General features: G+C 36.8%; 3 protein-coding genes and 3 non-coding genes across 7 annotated transcripts; 4 read left to right on the plus strand and 2 right to left on the minus strand.

The window, feature by feature from the left end:
• The first annotated feature begins 65 nt into the window (after positions 1-65).
• Positions 66-8,308, plus strand: LOC133842087 (ethanolamine-phosphate cytidylyltransferase). 2 transcript variants are annotated; one of them, XM_062275016.1, is made up of 7 exons: positions 66-472; positions 5,847-6,097; positions 6,163-6,229; positions 6,299-6,411; positions 7,173-7,300; positions 7,363-7,548; positions 7,615-8,308. In XM_062275016.1, the coding sequence occupies exons 1-7, from the start codon at positions 363-365 to the stop codon at positions 7,930-7,932; spliced, it is 1,173 nt and encodes a 390-aa protein (XP_062131000.1). In that variant the 5' UTR covers positions 66-362; the 3' UTR covers positions 7,933-8,308. The 2 variants fall into 2 exon arrangements, with proteins under 2 accessions (XP_062131000.1, XP_062130992.1); XM_062275008.1 differs by having other exon boundaries at positions 67-472; positions 7,125-7,300.
• Positions 8,103-9,621, minus strand: LOC133842111 (uncharacterized). Its single transcript, XM_062275040.1, has one exon. The coding sequence runs from the start codon at positions 9,504-9,506 to the stop codon at positions 8,601-8,603; it is 906 nt and encodes a 301-aa protein (XP_062131024.1). The 5' UTR covers positions 9,507-9,621; the 3' UTR covers positions 8,103-8,600.
• Positions 9,622-10,580: 959 nt separating this feature from the next.
• Positions 10,581-10,775, plus strand: LOC133835396 (U2 spliceosomal RNA). Its single transcript, XR_009893553.1, has one exon. It is a non-coding gene; the product is annotated as a U2 spliceosomal RNA (small nuclear RNA).
• A 2,337-nt stretch (positions 10,776-13,112) lies between these two features.
• LOC133837443 (actin-binding protein IPP) lies at positions 13,113-16,933 on the minus strand. The gene is made up of 5 exons (XM_062268214.1): positions 16,077-16,933; positions 15,817-16,008; positions 14,041-14,885; positions 13,720-13,975; positions 13,113-13,651 (listed from the first exon to the last, which is right to left on the minus strand). Exons 1-5 carry the CDS (start codon positions 16,515-16,517, stop codon positions 13,517-13,519), a joined length of 1,869 nt encoding a protein of 622 aa, XP_062124198.1. The 5' UTR covers positions 16,518-16,933; the 3' UTR covers positions 13,113-13,516.
• On the plus strand, positions 15,142-15,256 carry LOC133835401 (U5 spliceosomal RNA). The gene has a single exon (XR_009893558.1). It is a non-coding gene; the product is annotated as a U5 spliceosomal RNA (small nuclear RNA).
• Positions 15,701-15,773, plus strand: Trnav-cac (transfer RNA valine (anticodon CAC)). Its single transcript has one exon. It is a non-coding gene; the product is annotated as a tRNA-Val (tRNA).
• Positions 16,934-17,003: the final 70 nt, after the last annotated feature.

Genomic DNA, 17,003 nt, shown 5'->3' on the forward strand with positions numbered 1-17,003 from the left:
AGCTGTTAGATTTGGTTTAAGGGTTCGTTAATTGAGCAATACATTTTAGAATATCACACACAGTTCAGAAAATTCCGGAGGCGTTCGCGTGCTGATAAGCAAAAGCACGACAAAAACTAAGTAGCTATTGAAGCTTTGTCGAAATAAAAATATTGATAGCGTTCAAAAATTGTCACAAACCACACAGAGCTTGAAGTGTGCACGTCGCCTCTTGCTTTTCTTCGTCAAAAAAATAATAATCAATGTGCTCTTAATAACATAGTTCGGAAGTTTCAGTGTATATAGTAAATCGGTGTAAACTGCATGTGATTCTTGTTTAGGTCTTTATAATTTCCAATAATTGCAAAAAATTAAAATCAACTATGAGTGAGAAATTAATGTACGGCACTTGCAACGCCAACGGCGATGTCACCAGCAACAAATGCAACGGCACAGGGAAGGGGAACGAAATACGCGTATGGTGTGATGGCTGGTGAGTCAGTTTGTAATGTTCATATATACTTATGCAAGGTATATATGTACATACTTTAATGTACATTTCTGGAAATAATTTGATTTATATGTTTATATATAAATTGATGATTTACACAACAGTTATTTGTGTTCGCGCATCATTGACATTGTATGTATGTACATACATACATATATGGGAATTCTTATTAAATTTCAAATACATATGCGCACATTATACGCGTGTGTTTGTTCTGTTTTCTTTCCATTTCGAGTCCAGCGGTAGTTGTTTCATTTTCATTGCGTCACTCGATTTGTTGTTAGCTTGGCGCTAATCAAAAGCAATTCAAATTCCGTATGATAACTAAATATATTTATTCATACATATTGAACATAGAATTGTTTTTGTTCTCAGACAGGTTCAAGGTCAACTAAAAGCGAAACCTTCGGCGACGATTGTAAATGTTTACACAATTGCAACGTACATATAGCATTTTGCAAATGATCGCCAATCTTTTTCTAATTATCACACTCTGCGTTGATTACCATTATTAGAGATATTGCACGATGAAAAGTCTGACCGGTTTATCGATTGATCAAGCTAGTCAAATAATGGCTCACACTTATACATATACATGTATGTATGCATGCATGCTGGCATAGTTGGTGTTATGCTCACACATTCATGCCTGTCAATCACAAAAGACTTCCTCAACTGCTTACATACATACATGTATGTACATAAAACATGTGTGCATGTGTGAGTATAAAAACAAGTAAAAATACCCATTGTTTATACGCCTGTCTCGCTCTCTTCAGTATTTTGGATGAGAGATGCATACGCCCAAGCCAACAGCGAGTCAGCATCGCCTGATTCTCTGTATGTACCTCGCACACTGTACAGCGTCATTCTCTTACACTCCCCTTCAACCGCTGTCCCTCGACAAACCAACCCCATTCTGTGTCCACTTTCACGACGTTCTCGTCGTCTGCAGCACGTTTTGTGTTTTGGGTTTGGGCAACATTTTCGACGTGGCTCTTTGTTGACTGTTGTGGGCCGGCCGGATTTCATTGTAGCATCGGCCTTAAACATCACGTGATTTATTTTCGCGCATGCCCCACAAAAAGGTGGCGGCACCCGGTTGCGACATTGACCCAACTGTGTCCCACTGTGCTGTCTACGTCATCGTTGAATTCGTTTTGTTTGTTTTTGTTTCTTTTGTTTTTGTTTCTTTTTATACATTATCTACTCGTCTCTTGCATAATTAGATTGACATTTTGCATTGACGGTCGGTCTTGAAAAAGCTCTTTATACCAGCGGGATTGCGGGATAAAAGTTAATTGACACGCCTAGAAATTATGTGACACATTTAAAACTGCTTTAAAACAGTTTTACAGCAAAAAATTCTATTGATTTTTATTCATAAATTTACCGAATAGGAAATTAAAATATAAAACATTTATGTTAGATTAGAAATTCATCTTTAACTATAAAAACAAATTCGTATAATTTTTGAAATACATAATTATTTTTGTTTTCATTTCGGGTTATTAAAAAAAAAAATGTTAATATATGTACATATTTATATATATGTATTTGTAGAATATTGTGAATATTATTTTATCTCATGGCATAATATAAAATATTGTTAAAGCGAAATGATTTTCCAGTAAGAACCTATGTATTAATATATACATACACTTATTTGCATATGGACAAAATTTGGGAAAATAAAAATGAATTTAAAAAATTAAGTTGGGTGAAAATGGATCGAATTGATAATGATATGATAATATATATACATATTTGTAAAATTATGATTTGCGGAACACTTTGTATTAAACTATTTTTACCAATAATCCAAAGGACGGAAGTCATCTTTCCCATTTATCAAATTACAATTTTCTTTTCTTTTGCGATTGATGAAAATTATGTGTAAAAAGGGGATTTTAACCCCAAACAAACTTTTGAATGAAATAAAATTCTAATACATAAAATACTAGATTCTATAAAAGAATTTAAAATATTCTGGGTCTACTATAAAAGAATAAGTAATCTCTGCATTTTGTTATTGCTCGAAAACGCCAAAATCTAGTAAAAAGCTGGTCGACTTTACCTTCAATAATTACATATAAATTAATTAATTTAAAATATAATGCTTACATACATTTGTAAATCATTTTTTTCGGTGGACATTATTTTTAAATGACTTTCAAATATGCCGCTGCGGAAAGAGTTATTCTCTTGAATGAATTATTCAATGGCTTGTGTAATAGTAAAAAACCTGCCAGACTAATCTATTTCCGGGTAAATAAATGTTTATGAATACCATGTGTCCTCAGATGATTGCTTTGGGTCAATGGTAGCATTGGGGGGAGCTGTATTGATAAGGAAAGACGCCACCGTAATCAAATCACGCGAAATTCATTCAACAGCAGCTTGATTCCACAAAAAAAAAAATTAAATGTTTACAGATGGTCATTGTATTCAATTGTTTATACGATGAGCAGCCCATTAACCTCTACAATGGGGCAAATTAGTCTTCCTCTATACGTCTATCTATTGAAAAGATCATTGACGTAGTTTTGAGGCATATTCTCGTTGTATCAACAATTTTGTTTGCATTCTTAAGTCAATGAACTTGGCACATTAAAACCCTAGTCTTCATCAATATTGTAATACCATTAAATATACTTTCATATAAATATATGTATATGTAAGTAAAATGCTTCAGTATTCAGTTATCGCGAGAGAGCGCAAATTCTACCCTGAATCGCGTGATATTTTCTTAATCAGCAAACGGACGACGTTAATTCAATTGATTAAGACCGCAGAGCGTTGAGTGATGCACTCGATTCCCTCACATAGCACATGTGTCTACATTGTATTTGTTGAACACAAACGTACAAACTATATAATATTCATATGTACAAACATCGGTGATATTTTCATTCGGCACAGATTTCTTTGGTCTCGCGAAGTCTCCGGGAGCAAAGGTTCCGTTTCTAGTTCTTGTTGTCGTTTTAATGAATGGCCAGTCCCGGCTGGGGTCTGGGACTCTACTCACATATGTATGTACGTATATAGCTGCTGTTGGTTGTTAGGGACACTTATTCATCCCGTTATCATGCTAAAAATAATTGAAATTTTCAAAATATTTTTGTTGCGATGATGCTGATGAATGACGTCGCTTCGTTTATGCCTTAGCTTGTGATACGAAATCAAAAGTTGTTGCTTATATTATATAATGTTGTGGCCTATATTTAGTACGTCTAACAACATTACTAATTACTAAGTGTCGTGGGCCAATCGGAATTTGGCTAGCCAGTCTGCCGAGTTGATAACGATGACGTTTCAAGCATGTTATCATGGAAATTTTATGGCACTTGCTTGGAATCTGATTACCATTTGTCGTATTGCCAAGTGTGGGTGACTTATCAAATATTTACTCTTTTGGATTTTGTAATTTTGATATGAATGGGTTCTTTTCGATCGGCTCTTTGTATTGCTAATAACTATCGATACTGATAGTGATATTGATAGTGGTTTGGCCGCGTTAGTTTTATATCTTATGACATGTTCAGATATTGGCAATTATAAAAAAGTACAAGTACAAGTGTTGTACAAACATTTAGTGATCATTGGTAATATGTACTTATTGATTAGTGTGGTGGAATCTCGCTTTTCATTTTGTATTTTTTTTTCATTTTTTATTTGCCTTTGTATGAAAATTTAAATGAGTCGGCTATCGGCTGAAATAATTGGATCAGTACTTAACAAAATGTTTGTAATTACTTCGCTTCGTTAAACTAAAAAAAATCTACAATAATAATAATAATAATAATAATTATAAAGCCAATCTGATATTAAACCAAAAAAAAAATATTAGCTGTGTAAAATTAGAATAATTTATTATTCAAGGTTATATGCCATCTTATTGCTGTTACATTTCAGTGCAAATGTTTAATGAGTAAGGGCTTTGACATTTTTGTCACACTGGTGCATTAAAATGTTTATATTACTATTACTGAACGTTTTGAAAGTTTTACATGCTAATTCAGCCTTTTTGCTTGAATGGAGATATGGGCGTGAAAACGTTTCATAAGCTTAAAGTACGTTCGACACGCTTTTTCCAAATTGCAAATAAAATGTAATAAAAGGGGCATAGAAGCTATTTGCGTAGTTCGTCACGTCGAAAGCAGGAGACGAAGTCGAAGCCCAAATCCCGGCACGTGGTAGCTACGTAGAATCGTATTGCGATTATAGCATTCCATATAGGCGAACTCACTTATGAATAGACAATAATGCTGATATGAGCAACACTCTGGGCAATTCGAATATCACAATCAACAAGAGCATCGACTTCACTCGGCTATTGGTCGTACTGTCCATATCTGTATTGATGTTTGCTTCTGCGTCTCTCCTCTCCCTCTCTTTCCCGCTCTGTGCCCATATTCGCAACTGATGATCGTGTCCAAAGTACGACGCCGCTGGGGCTGAGCGTACAAAGAAAAAGTGGAGCAATCGTCGTTGAGGGGAAAAGCCTTCCTTCCTTCTCTTCCCTTGTCGACTTGTTGTCCATCTTCGTCGAGACGGGCTTTGGCCAGTCGTTGGCTTGTGGTCAATTAATGCGAGCTGTGGTTCATTTACACATTGAAATGAAATGTGTTTATGGTAATTGCACGTACGTGGAAGATAATCGATTGCATAGCTCGTAGTTGCTCGTAGTAGACGTATAACAACTTGGTTAATTGAAAAAACTACGAAACTGCGCAGCATTCTCAATTTGTTATGGCTTTTAACAGACTCTTGCAGTAATATGCTCTAATAAAATTGATTTTCAATTTGTCGCTGCTAAATTCTGTTTACAGGTACTTGAACCCCGCACGCTGTAAGTCTAATAAAAATGGAAAACTTTTACTAAAGTCTAGCGAAGTGATAATATAAATATATATTACTATAAATGGAACAAGGGCGGTGTGATCTTAGCAGCCAGGGTTATCTGTCTAAGTGAATCAGAAGCGCTAGGGATTACATCGCAAGGTCGCTTGAGTTCATTGTAAACTAACAACCCGAGAATAGGAGAGGTTACATAGCAAGTCAGTCGACACCATGAATTGTTAGAGAAGAACGCGTCGTATTAATATGTTTATTTGAATTCCAAGCAGTTGTTTTGTTCTTCAGCTCGCACTATGCCAATTGCAATTGTTGATAAGACCGAAAATAAAGAGTATAATGAAGTCCTATTTCCTGAGTATTTCTATCGCTCTTCCGCTTAAAAGTGATAAGGCCAACATATTAAATCTTGTATTTTGTCCACGAGCGTGAAAAAACGAAATAGAAAATTTTGTAATTTGTGGAATCGCTTTTAAGTGTCTAACATCTATTTTTTCAGCTACGACATGGTGCACTTCGGGCATGCCAATTCTCTGCGACAAGCCAAAGCACTTGGCGATAAGGTAATTGTGGGCATACACACCGATGAGGAGATCACCAAACACAAAGGACCACCCGTCTTCACCGAGGAAGAGCGCGTTAAGATGGTCAAGGGCATCAAATGGGTCGATGAAGTGGTTCTAGGTGCACCCTATGTGACCACACTAGAAGTGCTCGATCAAAACAACTGTGATTTTTGTGTGCATGGCGGTAAGCTGGAATTTGTGCGTGCTATCCTAATAATTGTCTTAATAATGATCGTTGCATCTTTGCAGATGACATAACTATGACCGCCGAGGGTGTCGATACGTATCATCTGGTTAAGTCAGCAAACCGTTACAAGTAAGACTTGACCCTTTGAATAATACCAGAACTCCAATTCTCTAACTCTAATTCTCTATATTTCACAGGGGAAGTTAAACGCACCGCTGGCGTTTCAACCACAGATCTCGTGGGTCGCATGTTGCTGCTAACACGCAATCATTTCCGTCAAGGCTCCGCTGAATATGATATTGAGAAAGAAGGTAGCCCTCGCTTGTTAAATTTTCAATAGGCAGCTTTCTTAACTTTAAGTTGCATTTATTATTTATGATTCCCTTACCCTTCCCATCAGAGAGTTTCTCTTTTCATACTTTTTTTCTATCGACTAACAAAACACTAATACTTTCAATTTTACATGTTTATTTTTATTTTGAATATGTAATTGCCTTGCATGCATTCGCACAACACACATTCACATTAAGTACCAAGTAAGGAGAGAAGCAAAGTTCAAAGTTTTAATTATACTTGGTTAATATAAACACTGGGCCACGCACGTTTAGATTTTAGTTAATTAAATTTCTATTTCCTACCCGTTACACTTGGCTCATGGCCCGTAGCATTCGTTAAACGTGACGAAACATTGCTTTATTTTGCTCTCTACATCTTTACTATTTCTCTTCTTTTTATTTCTATGTACGCACTGTTTACCACTAACCAAACTCAAAACTTAAAAAAAAAATCAAAATCGAAATCTATGAACTTAATATATGAAAAATCCCGTGCGTGCTGCCGCCCCGCGTTCTAAACATAAATGAATATCCAAAAAAAAAAATCCAACTATCAAAACCTGCAAATCGAACCGAAATGTTGAAATGATCGAATCAAATCGCAATCTTAACTGTAAACTATGCTCTAATTTATTGCTCATATGTATATCTATTGGCAAAAAACTGAACAAATTTGCAAAACAAAAAAGAATCGACAGCTAAACTTTTAAAACTTCAACAACTGCAATCCCGTCTAGGTTCATCAAACATGGGCCAGGATTCATCAGCAAAGAGTCCCTGGACCGGATGCAGCCAATTTTTACCCACAACGCAGAAGATAATACAGTTTAGTGATGGCAAATCACCTAATCCCAGTGATAAAATTGTAAATTTACACTTTTATTTTATTTATAAAACAGATTCTTAATTTTTTTTTTTGTCTTGCAGGTATACGTTGCAGGTGCATTTGATCTCTTCCATGTGGGTCATTTGGATTTCCTGGAAAAGGCTAGTAAATTGGGTGATTATTTAATTGTGGGATTGCACACAGATCCCGTTGTTAACTCATACAAGGGCAGCAACTATCCCATTATGAATCTCCATGAGCGTGTTCTGAGCGTATTGGCCTGCAAGGTAAGTTCTCTGTCAATTGATTCCTTTGTCAAAAAGTACTGATCATGACAATCTTTTCGTTTGTAGTTTGTAAATGAGGTTGTGATCGGCGCACCCTATTGCGTCACAGAGGAGCTGCTTGACCATTTTAAGATCGACATTGTCTGCCATGGACGCACACCGATTGCCATGGAGGATGGTAAAATTGATCCATATGCTGTGCCCAAGACGCGAGCCATTTTTGAGTTGCTCGACTCTGGCAATGAAATGACCACGGAGCGCATTGTTGAGCGCATTATCTCACATCGGCTGGAATACGAGCGACGCAATCAAGCCAAAGAAAAGAAGGAAATTGAAGCATTTGAGGCGCTGCAAAGGCAAAAGCAAACTCAAAAGGCGGGCTAAGTCCCAGCTAAAACGTTCGCTTTATTTTTATCAATTTAGACAAATGTGTTTTTAGTTTACCATTTTTTCGTTAGTTTCGTTTTTCTTTAGTTCGTTCTCGATCTTTTGCATTTGCTTTTTGTTTTGATTTTGAGATATGCGAATGCAATTTTTGCGGATTCTCAACTATCACATTTAAATGAAACAAACATTTAAATACCAACTATATATTTGTATATTTTTATATACATTTATATACAGGAATTGTAGTGTATTTTAATCTAAATTTTATGTATATGGTAAGATCAAAATCTGTAAATTTACCCACTTGTATATTGTAAGTGCAACCGAATGAAATCGACAAAATTGTACGAAATATATGTAAGATTAATGCAGATTGAATTGTGTATTGAGGATCTTCACTCAATTGTTTGTATGTTGCGGGCGATATGCTTCTTACATGCTACGAGCTATCCGCAACCAAGGCGTAATCTCCGTAATTCTATTAGCTTGCTAAACGTATCATTTTCTTAGTGCAAATCTATTATATATATATATATATATGTATATCTCTAATATCTAATATTTTGTTGATACATTTACTGTTGTGTGTACTATAGTTATTGCTAAATAAGAAAAAATAAAAATTTATTTATAGTTTCGCCTGACCAATTTTTATTGAAACGCAATTAGACCTTCTGTTCGCCCATCACGTGCAGCTCCACATGCAGCAACTGTTGCCCTGGACTTAATGACATTAGTGGCCACAAGTCTTGACAGCTAATGACAATGACGTTGCTATCCGTCTTGATAAAGTCGCGGCATGGCGCAGCTTGCACCGCTGTCGTTGGCAATGATCGGGCGTGAATGCGCTTGGAATAGTATCGCGTGGATTGCGCAGGCTGAACTACACAACGCAATGTAATAGATACGCCCTGCAATGGAGTTGATACCCAAATGGCTATCACATCGGTCATCTGTTTGCGTTCCCATAGCAGTGAATGCCTGGTGCGGCAAGCAAACAGCATTAAAACACCATGCTGCGAGAATTTACGGTAATCCCTGGGAAGAAGCGTATTTCGAGGACAATTAAGCGGATTGAGACCAAGTCGCTGATATCCATAGACCCCTAGTAGTTTGTCAACGTCGTATTCAAGAGTATTAATATGGCAGACAGCATGCAACGTTTTTTTCTCAGTAGGGAATGCAACATCCTTGAAGGCTATACCCGTCCTTGGCAAGTGCTCGTTCAAATAGTGCGCCAGCCATCCATTCGGATCCAATGTACAGGAACAGCCTTGTATAGGACATGAAATCATACGTAAACGCGCCCATTGTGACTTTTGATCTGGCACAACATAGAGGGGAGGGTGTCGAGCACGATCCACGAGTGAGTCATATCGGCTCAGTTGTACCAAATTCAGATCAGTCGAGGCCACAGAGACCGGCAGACGATAGTTGGAGTAGGGTTTGGAAAACAACGACAATGTTGTATCCTTATGTTGATTGTGGAACTTCTTTTGTCGACGACGTCGGCGAATGATGGTAGATGGCAGCCGATCAGCTGGCGTGTTGGACGTGCAGGTCGGTTCCATTTTAAAAGCAAGAAGCCACTAATCTAATAACATAATTTGGAGACAAACACATAATTTTGAATAAATGAAGCTACTCTAACAAAACTAAACTCAGTGTATACTTCGATTCAACATTATTGGGATTTCAAAAATTTGGATATAATAGTTTATTTAGGATAAAAACAAGTAAGAAAGCTACAGTCGAGTGTGCTCGACTGTGAGATACCCGCTACCCATTTTGAATGAAAGCAAAATATTGCGCTATTATTTTCAAAATATGCCAAAATACTACAAAATACTAAAAATATACTAAGTGGTATATTTGGTATATCGATATAGTACGGCATTCAAAATATACCGTAGACGGAACAATATACCAGATTGTCAGCCAAAGCAAGTCAGACCCCTTGTAAGTTGGCGTTTTTTGTCCATACAAAAGTATTTCTTTAATAACTTCGACAATTTTTATCTGATCGCAACTACATTTTCAGGAATCATAACTACTACAGTTATTATTGTATATACCAAAATTCGTAACTCTAGCTTTAAAATTACGCTTGTTAAAAAAATTTGAAACAAACTTGATCTGCGTGCAAACATAACAAATGCTGTCGAAAAAAAAATTATAGTTCTATCTCTTATAGTCTCTGAGATCCAGTGTTTCATACGGACGGACGGACAGACTGACAGACGGACAGACGGACATGGCTATATCGTCTCGGCTGTTGACGCTGATCAAGAATATATATACTTTATAGGGTCGGAGATGCCTCGTTCTACCTGTTACATACATTTCCTGCCGGCACAAAGTTATAATACCCTTCTACCCTATGGGTAGCGGGTATAATAAATGTTTTTTTTTTATTTCCATAATGATTTATAATCAAGCTTCACAAATTGTTTGAATCTTCTTTCAAAAATGTATCGTTGCAATTGTATATCGATATAGTACGAACATTTACCAACACTACTTTATCTCGTGGTGAGAACTAGTTTCTTTGCAGCACTATAGTATTTTTCATGCCGAGTACTTATAATTCCCAAATGGTTCTGGTTGCACAGCGGTGTAATGTTGATGGCTTAAGTATTTAAGTTATCGCTTCTCGGCCTTATGGCTAAGATCAAAGTGTAGTATCTGTTCTTATCAGCTTAACATCTGATAGTTTCTCCATTGGAGAACAACAAATGTTAAACTGATTTTTGGAATCAGACGGAGTGCTAGGGGCTTGCTCCACCTCTGTCACGGGTTGGCCCGGTATTGCAGTACCGCCGGGATTCGGCCCAACTTAATAATAAATTTGTATAATAACTTCTGCACGTTTGTGGAGCAGAATGAAATCGTTTTCAATTAGAGTTGTTGGGTTTCGAAAAATATCGTATTATTGATATTTGCTGTTTAAAAAATATCACTCGATTATAATGATATAAGAAATATAAAAAAAAATCGATATATCAATCAATCATATATTTTGATCATTTTTTATGTTGAGCTAATTTTGAATTTTCCTGTCTCTGTTCTTTTGGCCTAAGAATATGTATAATAAAAAAACAGGTATATTTCATCAACCATGAACTGCAAATAAGACACAATAGACTATTTTTAACTTAAAACGTGAATAGAAAAAAATATTATATTCACTCTCAAGCAACTCTTGTTTAAGTTCTTTGCAATAGAAAATAACAAAATTATTAAGGATATGATATAGAGCACAGCCCATCCCATTGTCTCAATTTTATTTAATATGGGACATGACGTATTTTAAAATGGTATTATTAATTTATAATATAATGAATAATAAATAAATGTGTATTTAATAATTTTAGAAAAACTCGTTCGGTTACATGCTGGTCTGTCATAGTACTACGGAATCCCACGGTTCAGATGAAACCGACCTAGGCATGATTAAGCAACTTTATGCCACCTTTACTAGCATGGTCATAGTTGACATTCGCGAGGTCCAGAATTCCAACGGATTTGTCTCTCAACTACAAAATGGCTTACTTAAGAAAAGCTGTATTTCCTTTCTTTCGGAACTGGAGTTCTATTGTCCTTTTGTGCAGATCTAGAAAACTTGCCTATACGCTTAATGCGACCAGTCCTGTTCTTCACAATCAGTAGGTATTTCTGTTATTTTCAACTATCTATTTCATCGGTGACATTTTTTACGTGAAGAGGCATATCGAAGTACATTTTTTTAAGTCAAGGATCAAGCATATTAGGTTTCATCAGTATGTTATTCTGCAGCAGCCCACTCAATCGCTTTACTGATATTTTTAGAAAGGTATCTTTTTTTCGATGCCCTCATGACCAGTATTCACTTTTTAGGGATTTTGAGAACACGCTTTGCGTTATGTGTGCGTTCGTCATCCTGCTTCTTGTGCCGCACACAACAAATTTTATTGGCGGACGCCAGCCGCTCTGAAGGCTCCTGGGGTAACTAGATAGTTCATGGCCAGCTTGTAGAACCCGGCATAGTCGCTTTATGGGATTTCCATACTTTAGTGGATTGCTTTCCCATGCAGCTTTGGGCAAGCTAAAATACAAACTGTTTTAACTACTTGCCACTCAGAGTGGCAAAAGTAAAAAAAAAAAGAATTCCGATATTTGAGAAAACAGAAAATCGATATTAATATATAATTTTTAGAAAAATGTCGATATATTGATATTTTGATATATTATTCACACTGTGAATTAGTGCTGCCAGAAACTCTGGAGCAAAAGTTGCGTACTTATAATCCCCAAATGATCTTCAATTTGTACATTTTTAATTCATTTTCGAATAGAATTTTGAAAATAAAAATAAACAGGATTTCGTATGATACGAATCTTTATAATTTTGTTAACACTTATTACAAAAAGCTTATGACAGCCTCTAATTCTACTCCTTCATTAATATCCGTGAACTTTTCATTACCGGTTATTTTGTAGTAAATACTCATATGGAAGTTCATAATTATGATAACACTTTCCTTGCGCATTTGCAGTACAAACTAAGTTCTTTAATTTAATTCACTTGACACAGCGAACACTGGAAATGCAGCTAACTTTACAAGTTAATGAACTCAAGTAGCTCATATAATCGAAACACTGAGTTAAATACAAGTTCCAATTTCATTGCCAGCTATTAATCGCAATTATATATTGCAGTGAATGGCAAAAGGAAATAAAAAATAAAAAGGTATTAGGTATAAATAAAAAAGCTAAAATTGCTAATAGCATTTAAAAAAAAATTGCAATTTTGTTCAAAAGTTGCTAGATCTAGCAACTAAATTGCTAAACTGGCAACATCGGTGTGAAAACACAAAAACATTGATTTTCAAGAAAAATAGGATAATTTTTTTTAGTATTAGCTCATACATTTATTATACGTAAATACTTCTATTATTAATACAGTTTTTCAAGTTCTTTTGTTTATAATTATTTTATTTTTAATTCGTACTTCGGGCACGCACTTTACAAGAACGCGCCAACAATGCTGGCAATCTCAAAGAGATTATTTTATTTGGATTTTTATTATTGATAAATCGATTAAAAACAAACAGTTAATAGGCTCGAGATGAACAATTACAATTTTCAGCAATTACGATACGTCGAAATACAATTTTGCCAAATGAATTTCCTTTTGGTTTTATTCTTTTCTATTATTCATTTTGATTTATTCGATATTTATAGGCAACTTGAACTAAAAAACAATTAGAGCCCGGCTGTTGCTGTTATTGTTGTTACATTCCTGACTAACTACTAGATAATACTAAACTGGGATGAATAGCTGAGCTACATTTTGAAAACGTTAACCGTAATAAAGCATCTAGCTTTGGTTTGGAGAGCACTACGATCAACTTTGATAGTTTTGGGATAGAGTGAGAGTGTCTAACATATACAATGCAATCCACATAATATAAATTGTGTAAGGAGTTGTTGATGTTGTGTAGTATAAAGAGAGTGCTTAAAACAAGTTTATAGGACGTGAGAAGTTGTCGGATTTCAGGCAGAAGGACAATAGTCGATTGGCCATTGGTCGTTTATCGTCCTAGACGACTACAGCGCCTGCCTCTGATCGGCTGACCGGCAAGTCTGGACAGTTCTTCCAAGTATCCGAAAGGGGATCATAACACTCGACAGCACTAATGGTTACTTGGGCCCTGTAGAAGTTTACCTCGCAGGGCTGTCAAATAAAAACAAATAAAATACATTTAACGTTTATTTGAATTTGTCATTTGTAAGGTGCTATACCTGATCCCCTCCAGCCACATAGAGTAAGCCGTCGGCAGCGGCAACAGCGGGGATTGCACGTGGAACGTTGAGAGCACAGACGGTTGACCACTTGTCATCGTCAAAGTTGTAACGTTCAACGGAACTGAGTATATCCTGACTAATGCTGCTGCCACCCACCACATATAAATATCGATCCAGCACAGCAACGCCCATTTGGCAACGTGCCGTCTGCATACGCGCCAATTGCGTCCACTCTTTGGTAACAGGATTGTAACTAGTTCATAAAATAAATTTATGTATGTTATTATTGAATTATCGAGACAATTATCCATGAATTACCTAATCAAGTCTGGTAAATGTCGAGTTGTTGTGGTGCAACCACCAACTATGTAGATAAGTCCCTCGAAGCTTACCACACCCATGCTGAAACGCGGCTGTGGCATACTGCCAATAAGTTTCCACAGATCTTTCTCTGGATCGTAACATTCCATGGTACCGCCAATATCATCCCCAAACCAACCACCAACGGCAAAAAGGTTTCCACCCATAGCGCACAATCCGAACTCGCATCTGGGCACAATCATCGGTGCAATAGGCTGCCAAATGTCGTTTTGTGGATCGTACACCTCTCCGTTGGCCAGAATTTGGGAACCACGCTCACCTCCGACCACATAGATTTTACCGTTCAGTGCCGAAACTCCTGGTAGAATACGTCCCACTTCCATGGGTGCTGTCTCAGACCATTCGCGTCTGAATATATCAAACTTGGCCACCGTTTCGAATGTGCAGTCTGTGGAATTCCATGTGCGAGGCGTGTCGCGATGCGAACCTCCGATAATATAAATGTTCTTCTTGGCGAGCTGACGTGGGCAGACCCGCAAAGGCACAAGCTGACCACGTTTGGAGGCAATGTCCCGGCAGATGGAACGCAACGCTACTTTCACCGACATGTCGCGACAATCATCTTTTAGTGCCTTATCGATGACTTTAACTGGAACGAGGGCCATGCGAACATGAGAGAGTATATCGAAGACGTAGCATCGACGCTGCGTCACGTCATGCTTAATCCAGCGCAGGGCCGCCTGGAAAACTTGTGATTCAGAATCAACACGTAGCAATTCGGAGTTAAGGAGCTGAGACAATAAATTTTGCGGTGTTTCCAGAAACTCATCTTCTAGCGTTATCTGTAATAAATTTGAAAATTATTATAAGACTGCAACTTAAAATTCTAGGTATGCTTTTGTAAGCAAACAATTGTAATGATTATTTACTGCCAATGTTTAGAATTTACCGAGAAAAACAAAACCCTTTCCTGTGTAATTTTATGTATATTTGTGTTGCCTACATTGAGGCGCTTTTCGTACAAAAAAATTTGCTTTATAATTCTCAAGCACTTCATGTAGGCTTAGGTGTTATACCTTATATGGCTACTGCCTTAAATTACTCTGGCTTCTCTTCAGTTGTCGAATAAATCTTTCGCCTTTTACTAAAGATTTCCGTGGAGAGGAGCACTCTAATGAGTCTAAATTTAATTTTTTTGATGTGCCTGGTGATTAAATGTCATCGGGTCGTAAGCGAATACATGTTTAAGCCAACAATAAATAGAGGAATCAAACATTTTACAAAGAAAACTTGTGCGAATGCTATGTAATTAAAAAATTGTTCCCAAATGGGGAGAAATTTATCTTACAATAGCTTTTTTACTTAGTTACTTTACTTTTTACTTAGCCAAGCATAGAAAAGATATGCCCTTGCAAAAATAATTTTCAAATAATACTGTAATGAATGAAAGAGTTTGTTTCTCCAATTTTTTTAAGAAATTTTCAGCATGTTTTTGAGATAATTTTTTTGTTGCTTGCATCTCATATTCTATATACTATATACTATATACTTCAAATAGGTAGTGTGTAGGATTAATTAGGATCAAATCAATATGCGAATGGCAATGGCAAATATTTCTGAGAAAACGAGACGTTTTTTGACAAAAAAGTTCTTCAACGTTTCCGTAGTGTAGCGGTTATCACGTGTGCTTCACACGCACAAGGTCCCCGGTTCGAACCCGGGCGGGAACAATACGTTATTTTTTTTTTTTTACATTTTAAATTTCATATTTACCGCTGGAAAGTTAGCTTGCACGAAGTTCATTGCACTCTTTGCAAGTGACTCGCAATTGTGTGCTTCCGCGAAGCGTAAAATACCCAAAGCATTTGTTGCATGCAGCTCGCGACATAGAAATTCACAGCAGCCATCGACTACCTCATTTAGCTGCAGCATATCCGCTGCTGCCAGAAGTTCCTGCACATTAGTCTGAGGGAAAATACCGTTATATAAAAAAAATAAATTAAATTGAAAAGATTAACAAATAAACAAGCTACCTGCGTAATCTCGCAGCGTCCTGTGTAGATAAAATCCAACAATATGAGAAATATATCGCCATCAATCGTATGCAAGACTACAGACTTCTGTTTAACTTCATTGAGACCCAACTCGGGCCTGAACATGGCTTCAAAATAGGCGCTAGCTGCACTCAATATAGCGCGATGTGCATTGAATGTTGACTCGCCTGCGACAATTTCGATGTCGCAGAAGCGCGATTGTTCCCGCAGTTGATTCAGGTTGGCCAGCACCTTAAATGGATATTGGGCATTGCAATACGAGGGCAGATTTGTGCGTTGTGTGCTTGTCGCAGCAGCGGCGGCGGCTGCAGGTTGATTGAAGTAATCGTTATCGTTATCGGTGGTGTTGTCATTGCCGTTGTGACAATTTGCATTTGCATTGAATTCATGGTGTATTGAATAGCTTTTCAGTGGTGGCATTTCGTCACACTCTTTTACTGAGACTTCTTTTGTTTGACTCTAAATAAATGCACTCTGGCGGCAGCCTTTTCACATCCAATTTGTGAGTTAATTAAACTTAATTGATACTGCTGCACTTATACACCACTACGAACACAACTATTTTTGTTAATCAAGCTCAACACACGAACACACACGCTCAATACGCACATGCATAGAGAGGCACACACACCCACACACAATCAGAGATGTAAAGCTGAAAATAACTAAGCATTTAGCTAGTTTATACAGTACACCTTTTTGGCGTAGGTGTTAGCTCTAATGGTGTCGCACTTTTTGTGACAAAAAATATTTATTTATTGCACTGATATGGGTTATATTATAAACGAATTAAATAATTATATACGAACATGATCTCTGCTGCCTTATGCAGCGTGACCACAAATTCCAATTCGAAATATACCATTTTGCTGTGAAAAACATATCAACAAAATACCACTTGGCCAG

Source organism: Drosophila sulfurigaster, chromosome 2L, assembly GCF_023558435.1.
Source record: "Drosophila sulfurigaster albostrigata strain 15112-1811.04 chromosome 2L, ASM2355843v2, whole genome shotgun sequence".
NCBI lineage: Eukaryota > Metazoa > Arthropoda > Insecta > Diptera > Drosophilidae > Drosophila > Drosophila sulfurigaster.